The 15,907-nt window shown below is 45.7% G+C and overlaps 1 protein-coding gene and 3 non-coding genes across 7 annotated transcripts; all 4 read left to right on the plus strand.

The window, feature by feature from the left end:
- The first annotated feature begins 496 nt into the window (after positions 1–496).
- Positions 497–15,142, plus strand: PABPC4 (poly(A) binding protein cytoplasmic 4). Of its 4 annotated transcripts, none has more exons than XM_037380736.1 (16): positions 497–618; positions 928–1,604; positions 7,582–7,775; positions 8,075–8,190; positions 8,666–8,805; positions 9,075–9,169; positions 9,722–9,859; positions 10,460–10,555; positions 11,067–11,339; positions 11,607–11,694; positions 11,868–11,987; positions 12,562–12,689; positions 13,343–13,436; positions 13,561–13,691; positions 13,782–13,881; positions 14,793–15,142. In XM_037380736.1, exons 2-15 carry the CDS (start codon positions 1,412–1,414, stop codon positions 13,866–13,868), a joined length of 1,893 nt encoding a protein of 630 aa, XP_037236633.1. In that variant the 5' UTR covers positions 497–618; positions 928–1,411; the 3' UTR covers positions 13,869–13,881; positions 14,793–15,142. The 4 variants fall into 4 exon arrangements, with proteins under 4 accessions (XP_037236633.1, XP_037236636.1, XP_037236635.1 ...); XM_037380737.1 differs by lacking the exon at positions 497–618 and adding an exon at positions 671–863 and having other exon boundaries at positions 1,366–1,604; XM_037380739.1 differs by lacking the exons at positions 497–618; positions 13,782–13,881 and having other exon boundaries at positions 668–1,604.
- On the plus strand, positions 10,173–10,305 carry LOC119145701. The gene has a single exon (XR_005103507.1). It is a non-coding gene; the product is annotated as a small nucleolar RNA SNORA55 (small nucleolar RNA).
- On the plus strand, positions 10,835–10,967 carry LOC119145699. Its single transcript, XR_005103505.1, has one exon. It is a non-coding gene; the product is annotated as a small nucleolar RNA SNORA55 (small nucleolar RNA).
- On the plus strand, positions 12,123–12,257 carry LOC119145702. Its single transcript, XR_005103508.1, has one exon. It is a non-coding gene; the product is annotated as a small nucleolar RNA SNORA55 (small nucleolar RNA).
- Positions 15,143–15,907: the final 765 nt, after the last annotated feature.

The following is a 15,907-nucleotide window of genomic DNA, read 5'->3' on the forward strand; positions in this document are numbered from 1 at the left end:
AGGCGCCATTTTTCATGTCAACCACATAAATTTGAAGGATTAGGAAGCTGTTGCATTTATTTATTGGGTTAATTACTGGCTTGGGGGAGGTGGGCGTCCCGGAGAGGTAAGGTGGGTGTTGTTGGGCAGCCTGAGGAAAACCGCCGCTGAGGAGGGGTGAGGGGCTGAGGTCGCATCCCTCCTGGTGGGTGTTCATCCTGAGGGGCCAGTCACCTGGGGGATCTGGGCTTCCTGGCGCCGGCAGCGGTTTGGACAGAAATGGCAGCCCGCTTGCCCCGGGGCACGTCGGGCGGCCGGCGCCAGGCCGATGGCTGGGGTGTGCTGAGGGGCCGCCACATCCCCCATGAGGGGCCGTCGAGCGGCGACCCCAAAACGGCGGGAGGCGCGAGCTCCCTCAGCGCGGGCTGGCCCCGCCCCGCGCCGCCTCGGGCCGGCGGTCCTCCCCCCCGCTGGGGTCGCTGCAGCGGGCGGCGGCGGCGCGTCGTGCGGCCGGGGTCGCTCCCCGCCGGGCCTGGCCGCCTCCTCTCCGCGGCACGGCGGCCCGCTCACGCCGCCGCGGCGGCTATAAAGGGGCGCCCGCCGCCCGCCGCCCCCTCTCCGCTCGCCGGGCCGCAGCGTGTGAGTCGGTGTCGGGGCCAGCGCCGCCCCGGGCCGGGGCCGCAGGGCGGGGGGGGGGGGCGGGGGCGCGGGGAGGCGCGGGGGCGCCGGGCGAGCGCGGCTGCGGCCCGCTCCCTCCTGCCGGCCCGGCCGCCTCTCGGGGCGCTCAACCGCCGCCGCCTGGTACTTAACTGCCCCGCTAGCGCCGGCTTTCTCTCTCCTCTAAAATATAAACCTAGCAGAGAAGATTTAACTTTGAAGGAAAGGTTCGTATAAATACGTATTGCAGAGAGGCTTATTTTTCCTAATTTTCTTCTTTTTTTACCTCAGAAAATCAAACGGCTTCCGCTCTGAAGAACTGGGGCTAAATTAGACTCTTAAAGCAAAATAAGGGCCGTGGTTTTAGGGAGGTCGAGGCGGGTTTTGCCCCACAGCTGACGGCAGAAACGCTCGGGAGCCGGTGTATAAATTTTGCCTTTGTACCCGAGTGCCGCTCTCCCGGAGGGTTAACTTTTGGGTTTTATTTCTGATTTCCAGGCCTCTCCTCCCCCGTCAGCTGCTCTGTCCCGGGGCCTGGTGTGGTGGAGAACCGACCCCCGGTGCCCCCCACTGTGCCCTCTTTTCGGTCACCGGCCTCCTGCCAGCCCCCCCCCCCGGCTCTTTGCAGGCCCCTGCTTAGTGAGGCTTTTAAATAAGATTTTTGAGTCCCTTCCCCCCACCCTTCCCCCAGTTTAAAATATTTACGAAAAGCTTGAATTAAACCCCAAGAATAGAAGCCTTTTAGCTCCTGGTGGGAGCACGTGCTGGGTGGAAGATGAACACGGCTGCCAGCAGTTACCCCATGGCATCGCTGTACGTGGGTGACCTGCACCCCGATGTCACCGAGGCCATGCTCTACGAGAAGTTCAGCCCCGCTGGGCCCGTTCTCTCCATTCGGGTCTGCAGGGATATGATCACCCGGCGGTCCCTCGGGTATGCCTATGTCAACTTTCAGCAGCCAGCAGATGGTAAGTGACATATGCAACCTCATCTGTGGCTTTTTTCTTTACTTTTATTCACTCCCGCGCCCCCCCCCCCCCCCCAAATCCACGCTGCTGTTGGTGTGTTGTTTGTGTAGCTGCCTATGAAAATTTTAGTTACAGGGTAAGTAATCAATCACTTGGTAGTGACTGAAGCTGGAATATTTTTTTACTGCTTGGTGCCTACAAAATACTCTGCAAATGCACATCTTGGTAACATCTCAGATAATCTATTTCTCTCTTACTGATATTAAACTGTGGAGACTCGGGTTCGTTCCACACATAGGAGAATAATCTCCACCGTGTTCTCCTTTGTTGTCACGTAGTTTGGGGCTATTTGTGTGGTTCTTCGTGCAGTCCTAGCAGAGAAAGTTCAGAGTAGGCAGCCGTGGCTGAATGCTCAGTTGGACTGGCTGAGCCTCTGGCTGCCCGCTCCAGTTTAATGTTTGGGGATTTTGGTGGACCGCAGGCTGCTGTGTTTGTGCAAGCAATTGGGTGGGTCTCCCAGCCTGGGAGGTGGTTAATGGGAAAGAAGGTGTGTTGTTCAATGCACGGGAAACCAGGTTGTCTCACATACTGAAGCCATGCTGATTTGCTCTTGCCAGACCCTTTTTTTCATACTTTAATTTTGTTCCTGCTCAAGTAGATATTCCAGAGCTGAAGCAGCAGTAGCATGTGAAGGATGGGACAGAAGAGGTCATTTTGGAACATGTCTTTTCTGGAAGAAAAATGGGTCAGCATTTTCAGCCCTAGTTTTCAGAGCCTTTGCTTGTTGACTGGAGCGAGTTTATTGCTCCATGCTGTGATTTAGCAGTATCTACGTACAATAAAGACATCCAAAGGATAAATGAGAGCAGACTTTCCCTTGAATTCAGAATCAGTTTGCAGCAGCACAGGCTTCAGCAGCAAGTAAACTTTTCCTTTAGCCTGTACTAAGTTATCCAGCTTTACATTATTACAGACAGCAGAGTGGCCTGTTTGTTGCACAGGGTAATGTATTGACTTTGGAACAAAGTATTTGTTGTGTAGAAAACAAACATTATTACAAAACTGTATTCCTGCAAGCTAGCAGAGCGTCTGGGATTGAGCTCTTGGCTGGAATCTCTGGATTTCAAAGTCTGTTTTTTGGATTTTTCCAAAGTCGGTTGTGACTATGTGCCATCCTAGCTTCCATCCTCTCCCAGGTCAAAGTACCTTCTGCATGTCCTTTCCTTGCCCTGAAAACTGATCTGATCAAGCACTTCTGATCCTTTTTCTTGCCAGGCTGATAAAAAACTTGCTTGCGCCCCAGTGCATAATTTCCCATTCATGGAACTCTCAGAAGTGCTTTTTATGCAGGCTAAGCAATGTATTTGTGTTTTTAAACTTCTCATCGAGAAGGAAAAAACCTGAGAGTCTGTGTAGGCGGTCTTCTCCTGCTCTGATGAACCTGGCTGATTCCCTCTTTTAAAACCACCTGCCTTTGTCTAGGCTATGATCTCATTTTGCAGGATGAGAGAAGCAAGAACAAGCAGCAGAAATAAAGCCAAGAAGGAAATCAGAGCTCAGATTAGATAAATGTTGGGGAGATGGGGTGCAAAAGTATCAAGCTCTCTGAAAGTAAGGAAGACCTGTATAAAGTGTAGTTACAGTGTTAAAAGGGAAGAGTGGCTAGTCACACGTGCTTCTTGCTTTAGAAGAAAAAGTTCTGCATCTTGTACAAATACAAAGACAGGTGTATTTCTAATGTATTTCAAAGTAATCTTTTATGATAATAAATAGGGAGGAATTTAGAGGGAGGTTGCATGATTCTGGGTTCCTGGTGAGGCAGCAGACATTTTAGGAAGTCTCAGTACTTCAAGTGATACTTTGACAAAGTGGTGTCTTGTTACTGCTAGGTCTTAGAAGGTCAAGTGATTTAAACCTAATCATTGAGTTAATATTGGGAAGGAGAAATATTCAAACTCCTCCTGCCCTCATGAAGAGATCTCTTCTGAAATGCTCCTAATTTCTTCTGTCTGGCAAGCTGCAGCATGTGTTGCTTTGCATAAGTAAAAACCAGCTGCTGTACTAAATGTAATGCAGCAGAACATAAACAGCTAATTTTTGGAAAGGTGAGCCCGCTGGTGGTGTGTTGCAGTTCTCTCTGAAACAAACCTGAATATGAAGAATTTAATTTCTGTTGTCAAATGCAGAAATTGGGACTGTTTTCAAGGTGGCAGTACACAGTACTGCCTGTATGAGGGCTTTCTGAGATAAGGAGAGATCTGTATTTTCTTTCGGGAATGTATGACCAGAAATGCAGTTGGACATCATTTTACTGAACCTGTGAAAAGATGATGGGTGCTCTGTAGCACTGTAGGGATCTGGTTTGATTTATGGGTGGTAGCAGATGCTACAAAATACCACTTAAAGTAATCAGGAGGCTTTGTCCTCTGAAAACTTCCAGGGAAGTTCTTGTGGACACATCGTTAGTATGCCTGAAGTAGTAGTAGGTATTAAAGAAGTTGATCTATGATAGTTTGTGTTTCCCTGGCACCTTACATGGAAGGCTGAGTGCTTCGTTAATCTGAAGAAAAACAATGCTTTAACATTTTTGTGGTGGACAGGGCTCTGTCCTTACAGCTAGAGAAAGGCCATAGAGCAAGTCAAGTAGCCAAAACTCTTCCCCATTACGTGGGACTACCAGGAGCTCACACTGTCACATCCCGAATGTGCTGTACACTCCAGAGTTCTGTGTCCGAATTGGTTCAAAGCATGTGTTTTTCTTTATATTTTGTTAGCTAATGGAGTGATGCTTGACCCTGGAAGGGGCTACTTTCTGGACATGCACTATCTAACTGGCAGTCTGCTGCAGAGAGGTTATTTTTAGTGAAAGTAAGCTCTACTGTTTTTACTGCAGTTCTTTGGCCTGGTAACCAGTGAATGCTGAGTACTGGATCTGTCACACTGTGATAGGCAGATTAAGGAAATGCTTCAAAGTTCTGGCTAGTTCAGGCTCAGCTGTGGTCATTAATATTTATTCTCTTTGACTGTGAAGAAGGGAAAGAAAACGAACTCATTTCATTTGAAAGAAAAGCTGAATTTCCTTTTTCATGTGTTCCTCATGCGATTTAACTGCATTCCAGGGTTTCATAATGTTGACAGTCATGACATGACAACTAGATAATGAAGCAAAGAAGCTTTTAATATGGCTACAGAGGGAAGCTGTTCTGGAAGTACAGAAAAAACAAAACCTTTTCCAAGCCAAGAAGGAACGCAGAGTGGGATTAGATAAGTGTCTCTGAAGCGGCAAGCTGTAGAAGAAGCATAGACAACCTTTTTGTCTCCCCTCTTCCTTAAAGAGGAGAAGACAATGTAAGGAAAGACCTGTGTAACATGAATGCAGGTGTGAAACTAAAAGGGAAGAGTGGTTACTTCATTGTCAAGAGCATTTTGTTCTAACTTCAGTGATCGAGGGATTTGAGTCTTTGTATGTAACATCTCCCTTCTGAAAAATAAGGGGTTAGATTTGTGCTATGTGCTTTTGTTGTTGGGTCTTTTTTTTCTTTGCTTAGTGATGTAAGTGAGAGCCTGGAGGTTTGCGGAGCAGCCTTCTTTGCAGGATAAAACTCCCTGGGCAGTGTTTCTTCTGGGTGAATCTTGGTGCATGCATGTGGTTATCTGTCTTTATGCTGCTCAACCACAGTCACTAATTCCAGCATTGTGTTAGCTCCGCATCAGGGAGCCTGTAAGGGAGATTAATTACTTCGAAGCCTGAGGCAAAATGCAAGGAGTGTTTTTATGCTTTCCCTATCTTGAAGGCTATGGAAGAGGAATGAAAAGGAAGCCTGAAAGGGGTTAAAAGTGTGTATAATGTTATATATGAGTTCCAGTTGAATCTGCTGGAAGGATGACAGGAACCAGCAGAGAGCAACAGATACCAGGAACTGAAATGGCTGAAGCTTTGTGGCTTTAAATAGAAGAAAAACAAGAAGGTGTTTGCTCAGGTTAAGGAAATGAATCAAATTTACCTGGCAGGAGTCATTCACCTAACTCATGCTGATCCTTTACAGGTTTTGGTAGGTCCTGATACAATGTAATTACATTTCCACCTCTGGGTATGGCAGACCTGTCTCAAATCTGGGAATCTGCCTAGGGCTTTTTTATGCTACTATTCACAAGAAGTGTCTGAGGGAATACTAGCAAGCTTTTGAAAGAGCAGTGCGATAGTGCAATACTGCTTAAGTATAAGCTTAGGAAGCTTGAAAGAACACAACCGAGTTTGTAACTAGTCTGTGTCTCGTTAGCTTCTGTAGAGAGTTTCACTGTTCCCTCTTGTTGCTGCTTGATCTGCTTGTCACCTTTCAGGAGGAGCCCTGTTTCTGCTGCAAATGGTATATACAACTAGTTTGTGTCCTTGCCAACACATACTTCTGGAGGACCTCTCCCTGCTATAAATAAACACTGCCAAATTTGACAAGCTGGACCAAGTTGCCTGCTGAAGTGCCTACTAGGAATGGGCTGCAGGAAGAACCTCTGTTGCCTTGATTCAGAGTAGCAGCTGAGGAATCATTTTAGCATGGCAGTTAATTGCATTTAACACCTTTGACTAAATAGAGCTAGTGTAGAATCCTAGCAAATATAACTTTCCTCCTTAAATTATTATTTTTTAAGCCTGATTACTTCAGGAATGAAGTCCAGTAGAGCTTGTTTCCCAGCTGGGTGTATGTGTGAAGGATTGGGGAAGATAGCGATGGCACCACTTCAATTTAAAAAGCAACAACAACAAAAAACATTTCAAAGCACATGAAAAATTCTGAGAAACTTCCATGTAGTAGTTGAAGCTGACTTTGGGAGGTAGGGAGCACAGGAGGCTTTTGTAGGTAATGTCCCATTGGAGTTCCTAGAGGTAGTTTTGTGAAATGCTGAGTAGTTACTCTGGCTGCACTAGCAAAGTCCCATGAAAGAAGGTGTTTGAATAGACATTTTCCTTGAATTTGCTGCTCCTGAAATCTAATCAGCAAGTATCACTGAGTGAAGGTGGCCTGGAAGAACTGAGCCAAACAAATTTGGAAAACTTGGGTTCTGCCCTGTTAATATTCCTTGATTTTAATGCATGTCTATTCCTTTCTTTCCCTGCTTCATGCTGGGAATTAACAGTCATCTTTTTCTCTGTGCACTCCATGCTGGGAGTGTTTCCTGGCACCGAAGAGTTCCAAGCATCTCAATTTTATGAACAAGATCCTAATGTGTGTACGTAATGATCCTTTTAATATATCAGTAGGTAGCAGAAATAGAATCATGGAGGGGGTTTCAGTGTAGGTTAGAATGACAGTGCTGGGGTTTTAAGAGTTTAGAGAAACACTTCCCTGTTAATCAGATCAGGTATACGAACTTTTTTCCAGGGTTTTGCCCGTTCTTGCTGTCATCCTTAGATTGAGCAACTTGGGAATCATTTTTTTTGGCCATGTAAGTTAGAGGCTGACTCATGTCTTCCCAGCCAGCCACGTGTTCCTGCACATTTTCCCTGACCTGATAGGGAGATGATCTTTTTCTCTTAATAGCAATGAGTACAGCTAGGTGTGAGCCTCATGAAAAGCAAGCAAGCCAAAGAGTCACTTCTGTTACTTCCCTTTTTTCCTCAGGGCTTCCTGTATTTCCTTTCCTTCTTTGGGTGGAACAATTTACCTTTATAATAATTAACAATATAACTAATAAACCCCAGGCACTTTGACATTCATTTTGCTATGATTGTTAAAACGTTGCTGTAATGTAAATGTAAAATAGTCTGTTAAACCTATTATAGACTTAAACACGTCTAGTGACTGCTGCAAAGACCTCCCTTGAAACACCAAGTTAAAAGGTCATTGGAATTAGTTGCCCATGATACTACCCCAAATGCCTCCATGAGCTGAGTAAAAGTCAGAGAAGACAATCACCCACATGATGGAAACCTTTTATTCTTTAACAAACCACAGAAACATATTCTTGACTTTTCTTGCAGCTGAGCGTGCTCTAGATACCATGAATTTTGATGTGATCAAAGGAAAACCAATTCGCATCATGTGGTCTCAGAGGGACCCCTCCTTGAGGAAGTCAGGGGTTGGGAATGTCTTCATTAAGAACCTGGACAAATCCATTGATAACAAGGCACTTTATGACACGTTCTCAGCGTTTGGGAATATTTTGTCCTGCAAGGTGAGATGTGGTTACTTTGTGCAATTCTTTTGTAGCGGTGACATGATCAGACACGTCCAGCGTAGGAAGTGAAAGGGACACCTTCTACCAAGTGAGGAGTGGAGTGTCTAAGAGGCAGAGTTGGCCAAAAGGTCAGGGATTGCTGAAGTTGGGTCAGATCTGGTCATGAAGCATGCAAGTCTGAAACAGAGATAATGCCTTCCTTGCCAGTAACCTATTTTCACGTGCCGGCGTTGTCTGAGCTTGACAGAGGAGAAAACATGTTTGGAGTGCTGACATTTTGTTTTCCACGTATCTAGGTGGTGTGTGATGAGAATGGCTCTAAGGGCTACGCATTTGTGCACTTTGAGACCCAGGATGCTGCAGATAGAGCCATCGAGAAGATGAACGGCATGCTGCTAAACGACCGCAAAGTGTGAGTGTCACAGCCAGCAGCAGCAACGATCACATGAACCGTGATGCATCTCGGTATTAACAGGGACACACAAGGCACTGGTTCTCCTGGCCCAAGCCTTGGCCTGCTACCTCTCCACTACAGGGCTGGTGAGTGACCCTGCCCAAGCCATGGCCTGCTCCCCCTCCATTACAGGGCTGGTGGGTTTCCCTAACCAAGCCTTGATTTTCTACCCCTCTGCTAGTGGGCTGGGGTGGGTCTCTGTGGCCAGTACTCTCCAATGCAGAGCTGGGTGGGTGTCCTTGGCCGACAGTAGAACAGGTGATTTTTCTGGTTGGTCTGTGGCCTGTTTGTCCTTCTCTTCTGCTGTCACCCTTTCTTGTCCCCGTTCCCAGCTCCTACTACACACTCATTTTTTGCCTCACTGCAAGTCACACATTGTTTTTTCCACTCTTGAAAACAAGCTGCTTATTGGGATTTTCATTCTTTTTTACAGATTTGTTGGGAGATTCAAGTCTCGTAAAGAGCGGGAGGCTGAGTTGGGAGCCAAGGCGAAGGAATTCACCAATGTTTATATTAAAAACTTTGGGGATGACATGGATGATGAAAGACTAAAGGAGCTTTTCAGCAAATATGGTAAATACAGAAACACTTCTAATGAGGCTGTGAATTTCATGACCCATGGTAGTTTACCCATGTGTATAGCTCTACCTGGGTCACTTTGAGGCTGAGGAATACAAAGAGTTGAGGTGTGGGTAGTAGTTGTGCCTACACGTTGGACAGGAGACAGAGGCTGACCCGCAGATGAGAGTGAGAGAGGAGGGAGGGCTGGGGCTATTGTATGGAGTTTTAATAGTCATGAAATAGTTTTGTGACATCTTACTAACCCTGTCCCTTGATAACAGGTAAAACTCTGAGTGTTAAAGTGATGACAGACCCCAGCGGAAAATCCAAGGGCTTTGGCTTTGTAAGCTTTGAAAAGCATGAAGATGCTAACAAGGTATGACCGGTTTTTATGCTGCTTGGGTATCATCTTCAGGGAAGAAAACTTTGGTTTATCATGGGAGCCTGTTACTAAAATAAGAGAAAAATCCTGCCTCGGGCATAACCTCTTCTAGGTGTGGGAATTTGGAAACCTTTTGCTCCTTACTGCTTGATGTTCAAGGGTAACTTGGCGTTTCTCCAGATTACTAGACCCACAGAATGCAGTGGTATAATCAGGAACATTAATTGCTGAATAAATACTACAGTGCAGGGTTTAAGGAGGAAGAAGGTGTCTAGAGTGAGATCACTGCTTAGAAATGGTCTTCTCTGAGCAGTATGCTAGTTAAAATACGGCCTTAATTACAAGAAAGGGTGGGGTTAAATTGACGAGTTGCTGTTAGTCCAGCACTTGGTGGTGTCAGCGTGCTCTCTCTCCTGATAACTTCAGCCTTGGTTAATTGGCTAACAGGCAGGGATACAATGTGATCTTTGGACAGTCCCGTCCTCACAGGAACAGGTAGGTGCTGTCTTCAGCAGCTGACAGTTTCCTCTTGAACCCTCTGACCAGGCAGTAGAAGAAATGAATGGAAAGGATATCAATGGGAAAATGGTATTCGTAGGCCGAGCACAGAAGAAGGTTGAGCGCCAGGCAGAGCTGAAACGGAAGTTTGAACAGCTAAAACAAGAGAGACTCAGCCGGTACCAGGTGAATAATTCTGTTCCTTTTCTAAATTTGAGCACTGCTTTCAGTCTGTTGGAAGAGTTGAAAGGAATTGACAAAATAGTCAGTCATGGTCCTATGAGAGATCCTGGGAGTTAAAATGTAAAGGCTAGTCTGTGGTATTTGAGGGCAAAGGAGGCATCCGGGGCATAATGAAAGTGTTCAGGAGGACATAAGGAAACAGTTGTGCAGTCTCATTTACTTTCAAATGGGGATATCTAGAAGGATGGAAAGGGCCAGCATAACCCTGTACTGTTGTGTCTCTAATTTATGACAAAACTGGATCATGTCGGAGATCGCATCTGAATCTTTCCCGCTCCTTGCAATGTAGTGCTGGACTGGGGATACATGGTGCAACAGGAAAGCAGAGGAAATCCAGACAAGCTCCCTTTCACCACAGTGGGACTTGTCTCTACACCTGTGCAACATTTATCGCCTTTGGCTTTGGGTGGTCGGGAAGGAACAACAGTATGCTAAATTAAGAGTTTTCAGATAAATTATGGCTCTGGCAGATGATGCTAACAGTCAATGTGCTCAAGATTTAACTTTTATGTTATGAATATCTTACTGTTCTCTCCCTTCTAGGGTGTTAACCTATACATTAAAAACCTAGATGACACCATAGATGATGAAAAACTGAGGAAGGAGTTCTCACCTTTTGGGTCAATAACAAGTGCCAAGGTACTGCGGGGTTTGGGGGGGTATTTGGATTTTAAAACCTGAAGAAGAAGCTGTTATCTGACATGGGATTGAAGGGCAGTTCTTATATCCCGTGGTCATTATGGTCCTGAGAACATCTGGACTAGTAAATACACAGATTTCTTTGGGTCTCAGTGGGATTTTACTGAAAATTTACGTCATTCCCCCATCAAAAGAGGAGGGAGGAAGTGGCAAACACGCTTGTTTGCAGTGACGCCCAATAAGCATGAAATGGCACTTTCCTACATGTGTTTAGAGGTTGCACCAAATCTTTCCCATTCCTTACTGTGCAGTGTGGGCCTGGGGACACATGGTGCTTACAGAAAAGCAGAGTAAATCCAGACAGGTGACTTCTCGTTCATTGAGTACCTGTCTCTACACCTCTGCAACATTTATGTCCTACCTGCCTGAAATCTGACATTTAAAAAAAAAAAGGAATTCTTAGGCTAAGTTCTTGTAACGGTACTCCACTAGCAATTGGTCTTTACTGCAGGTGATGCTGGAAGATGGACGGAGCAAAGGGTTTGGCTTTGTCTGCTTTTCCTCTCCAGAGGAAGCTACGAAAGCTGTGACTGAGATGAATGGGCGAATTGTGGGCTCAAAGCCATTGTACGTTGCACTTGCACAAAGGAAAGAAGAGCGAAAGGCCCATCTAACTAATCAGTACATGCAGCGCATTGCTGGGATGAGAGCCTTGCCTGCTAACACAATCATTAATCAGTTCCAGCCTGCTGCTGGGGGATATTTCATGCCTGCTGTGCCCCAGGTGAGCTGAGCTAGTGTGGTTCTTTAACCTGTCTTGGAGCTTTGATGGCTCAGCTGCAGTAATCTCACTGAGCCATTCTTATGCCTGTAAGCAAATAACTCCTAATGAGTGGTGCAGTCAGTGGAGTTAATTCTGTGACTTCCCAGCTGCCTGTTCTCTCAATGTGAATTGAGGGTTGAGTCCTGGCAACAACTGCCAAAACATGTTGTAAACAATGTTTTGTTTTTAACTTGATGTCACCTCTGAGCTTGTCTGATCTTTCTTCAGGCTCAGAGCAGACCCGCTTACTATGCACCCAATCAAATGACGCAGATGAGACCCAACCCACGCTGGCAGCAAGGAGGAAGACCTCAAGGTGAGCATGCTAGAGACAATGTTTTGGTCGTGTGACCCTTTTGGCTGTACCTTCCAACAAGAACAATGCATGCTTTCCTTTCCGTGCACAACCCCAACCTGCTTCCTGTAGCTGACTGTCCTGGCTTGCCAGTCAGTTCTGTTTTGAGGATTTCCCCTCATTTTTTCCATTAGGCTTCCAGGGAATGCCAAATGCCATGCGCCAGTCTGGACCACGGCCAGCACTGCGCCATCTGGCCCCTGCCGGCAATGCTCCGGCCTCTCGTGGCCTCCCTGCCGCTGCCCAGCGAGTTGGTAAGGTGTCTGCCTCCCAGGCTCTTCCCCTTGTCTGTGAAGGGAGGAGGATGCTGTTGAGACTTGACTTTGACTTCCAAAGTTGGTTGTCAGATACAGATAACCAAAGGCCACCTGGAGCAAGGGGCAGAGACAGCACCTGAACCTTTCCTATTCCTTGCTGTGCAGTGCAGGTCTGGGGACAGTTGGTGCTACAGCACAGCAGTGGAAATCCAGATATGGGTGGTTTTCCACTGGTTTGGAACCAATCTCTACACTTCTACAACATTTACCACTAAAAAAAAAAATAAAGGCTATGTAGGTTTTGGATATTGTTTTCAGAGTAGAGCATCCAAAATAATTGCATTCCGCTGAGCAGCTGTAAAATGCCTTAAATGTAAGATATGGAATCCATGGTTTAGTTTGAGGGAGAATAGCCCCTTCCTAAAGTAGCCAGTTCCATTTTGGAGGCCTGTTTCTAAAGTAGTATTACTGTGCAGAGCATAGTTTGAATTCAGCAGTTAATACTAGACATCCCAACTTGCTTGTGTGTTGCTACAGGTGTTTGTAATCCTGTTGTCCTCTTCTTTTACAGGCGTTGGCACTGCAGCACAGAATTTAGCTCCTCGTCCGCCTGTAGCTGCCCCTGCTCCCAGAGCGGTTCCTCCTTATAAATATGCCTCAAGTGTCCGCAGCCCGCACCCAGCTGTACAGCCTTTGCAGGTAACACGAGGGCCTGGGCCATGAAGACCCTGCAGTTACTGCAGTCCGACAGGTTTCACATGCAACTGAAGTGTTTTTACAGAATCTTCAAGCTACTTTTATAACCCAGATAGCATCATAATTTGGAATTTAAAAATTTGGCATTGTCCCTTTGCCAGGGACAGCTTAGCTGGTTTATCTGTCCTGTACTTGCAAGCCCTTTTTAACCCAGATTTGCTCTAAGGATATTTTTCTTGGTTCTTTGCTTTCCCATTTTTGCAACCATTCATTCTCTCCCCTCCTTGCCAAATCCTCACTAGGGTATCATTGAAAGCACAGTTTGCTTCTCCCACAAACTTCTGGGTTGTAATAAAAAAAAAAAAGCAGGCATGGATGTTACTCTTTCTCAATTATGGCTTTTGTCTTGCAATGTTTGATCCAGTTTTTGTAAGATATTTATGGTGCCTGTACGTGACATTATGGGCTTTTGAGTTCAGGACTTGGACGGAGCAAGTTTGTGAACGAAGGGTACCTTATCTGTCCTTTTCTGAAACTTGTCTGCTGTAGGCTTGAAAAAGATTGTGTTTTAGAGGGAGAGAATATCTTATTGTCTCTGAATATGAAGCAGTCAGCCTAGTATCTATTTCAAAACCCTCATGTCTGCCCTTCTATAGGCACCTCAGCCTGCAGTACACGTGCAGGGACAGGAGCCGCTAACGGCCTCCATGCTGGCTGCTGCCCCTCCCCAGGAGCAGAAACAGATGCTGGGTAAGCGAAACTTTAGTTCTTACAGATTGCATTTTAATTTGAAACCTGAGGGGATTTCCCGAGATGACTTTTTAATTGAAACTTGGCTGTCTGAACTTTTTTTGTTTGGTTTTTTGTTCCCCAGGAGAACGTTTGTTCCCTCTGATCCAAGCTATGCACCCCAGCCTTGCAGGGAAGATCACGGGGATGCTGCTAGAGATTGACAACTCGGAGCTGCTGCACATGTTAGAGTCTCCGGAGTCCCTCCGGTCAAAGGTAAACTGGCCTGTTCCTTCAGGTGGGGTGGACTGTGGGAGGCTTTGGTCAAGAGAGCAGGTCTCACTATCGGTAACTTGTCTCCCCGAGGTGGAGGAGGCTGTTGCAGTGTTGCAGGCTCACCAAGCCAAGAAAGAAGCTGCCCAGAAGGTGGGCGTGGTCACTGCTACCTCTTAAACCAGGAAGACTGGTGAGTGTCTTGGTCCTTAGCTTCGGTTAAAAGCTTCCAGAATCAGAGTAAATAAAGCATGAGTGTTAGCGAACAGCAGCTGGTCCGGAGGCCCACGTAGGTCCCTGTGCAGCACTTGTCTGATTTTAGTCCGCTCCTTAAAAAAAAAAAAAAAAAAACCCCACCCAAAAACCACACTAATGTAGTTTCTCCCAACAGAAAGAATCCTTACTGTTGAAACTTTAGAAATATTCTTCAGAATTCTTATTTTAATTAAGCATCGAAAAGATGTTGTGTAAATCCCTGAAGTGTTCCTAGCAGTTAACGTGTCAAGGAAGGAATAATGTATTGAGATGAGTCTTGTGAAACTGCTAATCTGGGAAATAGAATGAGACACACAGGATGTTCTAGTGACTTGGAGGCTAAATAGGCTGTTAATGCCCATTCCTTATCCTGACAACCATCTGCCTGCGGTGTATATTGAAGTGCTGGTGTCGGGAATGTCATTTCACTGCATAGGTCTGAGCGGATGCTGTCTCCTGTGTTTGGAGCTGGCTCTTCTGAGTAAGGCTTTTGATTCTTTGAATGCCTCTTCTCACTTTTGACAATCCATTTTTCTGTGGGTTGTCTGGAATTGATGTCTTCAGTACTTCTTGTGAAGCTGATGTGGTCAGATGTCACCGCTCGGAATGATGAGGGATCTTACATTTTCATCCATCTATTTCTTAGCAGCTCCAGTCACTGGCTTCTCTGCTAAAGAGTCAATTTCTTGACAGATCATCAGAAATGGGTATTATCCACAACCATTTACAGCTTCTCTGTGTCTTGCGAATTATATTTGGAGTCCTTATGGCTTGTCATGCTGGGAGGTTCAGTAGCCTGGAGTGAGGTGTGCTGTGTGTAGGTAACTTGTCTTCCTCTCCTTCCTCTAGGATGCAAAGAAGCCAAATAGCCCCTTCATAGACGTCAACTCAAGATGTTTGAAGATTCTTCACTGTCCTGCAGATCTCAATGCCGTGCAGCATATCATATAGTTATATTGCATTTTGTAAATTAATCTTTAAGATCTTATTTAAAAAGCCAACTTGGAAGCTCTAGATTTCAAAAATGAGAATTGGGCTTGCAAGCTTTTCCTTTGTGGTCAGAACAGAGCTACCCTTTGTGTCTTCTAAGGAGGACATTGAAGATTTTAGGTTGAAAGTATTTTGTGGTTTTGGTTTTAACTGAACAATCCAGTTTGGAAAGTCTGGAAAGCATTTATCAATAAAGAAATAAAGTTTCACTGTTTGTCCTCTCTTCTCTTGGTTTGGTACGTAAATGTGTTATGGCTTAGTAGAATTAAGCTGATGGGCAGTTGTCATGATTTGGTAAAATTGTGGTTTGAGTTATTACTTGTTAATTTGAGATAGTAACTGTTTTGAAGCAGCTGTTAGAACTGTTGCAGGCCGAGGTTGGGTTTGGTTAGTGTCTGAAGGGGTGAGGGCCAAGCGGTGATGTAGCAGAAGGGTCTGGGGGTGTTTTTTGAGTGAAGTGTCGGGGGGGGGGGGGGGGGGGAGCTCGGCTGCCTTTGAATCGAGCAGCTTTGCTGTTCTTTGTGTGCATTTCTGTATTTCCAGCTGGATGTTTAAAGGTTCTGTTACCGAAATCTCAGAATGAAGAACTTGTCAACACCAATGTGATGCAGATAAGCAGACGCTGCTTTGTTGATGGCCGGGTGTGTGAGTGAGTCCTCTCACGATCAGCGCACACCAAGCTTCACAATCAGACACCTCATATAGAACTCATTCATGCATAAACATAGTATTTCCTGAAAATCATTAACATATTCTCGCTTCATATGTTAATTAGCTTATCAGTCCTTCGTGCTCGTGCAAATTCTTCCAAGAATTGTGGGCAGGGGTCTTTGGGAGGAAAGCCGAAGGTCTTCCTCATGGTGTACTTTTTACCTTTTGCCTGGTATGTGATGGTCTTGCAAGTTTGCAGTGTTCTTACTGGTCTGAGATAATTCATGTCCTTGTCGACCATCTGCTGCTTCTGCTTGTTTCTT

Source organism: Falco rusticolus, chromosome 3, assembly GCF_015220075.1.
Source record: "Falco rusticolus isolate bFalRus1 chromosome 3, bFalRus1.pri, whole genome shotgun sequence".
NCBI lineage: Eukaryota > Metazoa > Chordata > Aves > Falconiformes > Falconidae > Falco > Falco rusticolus.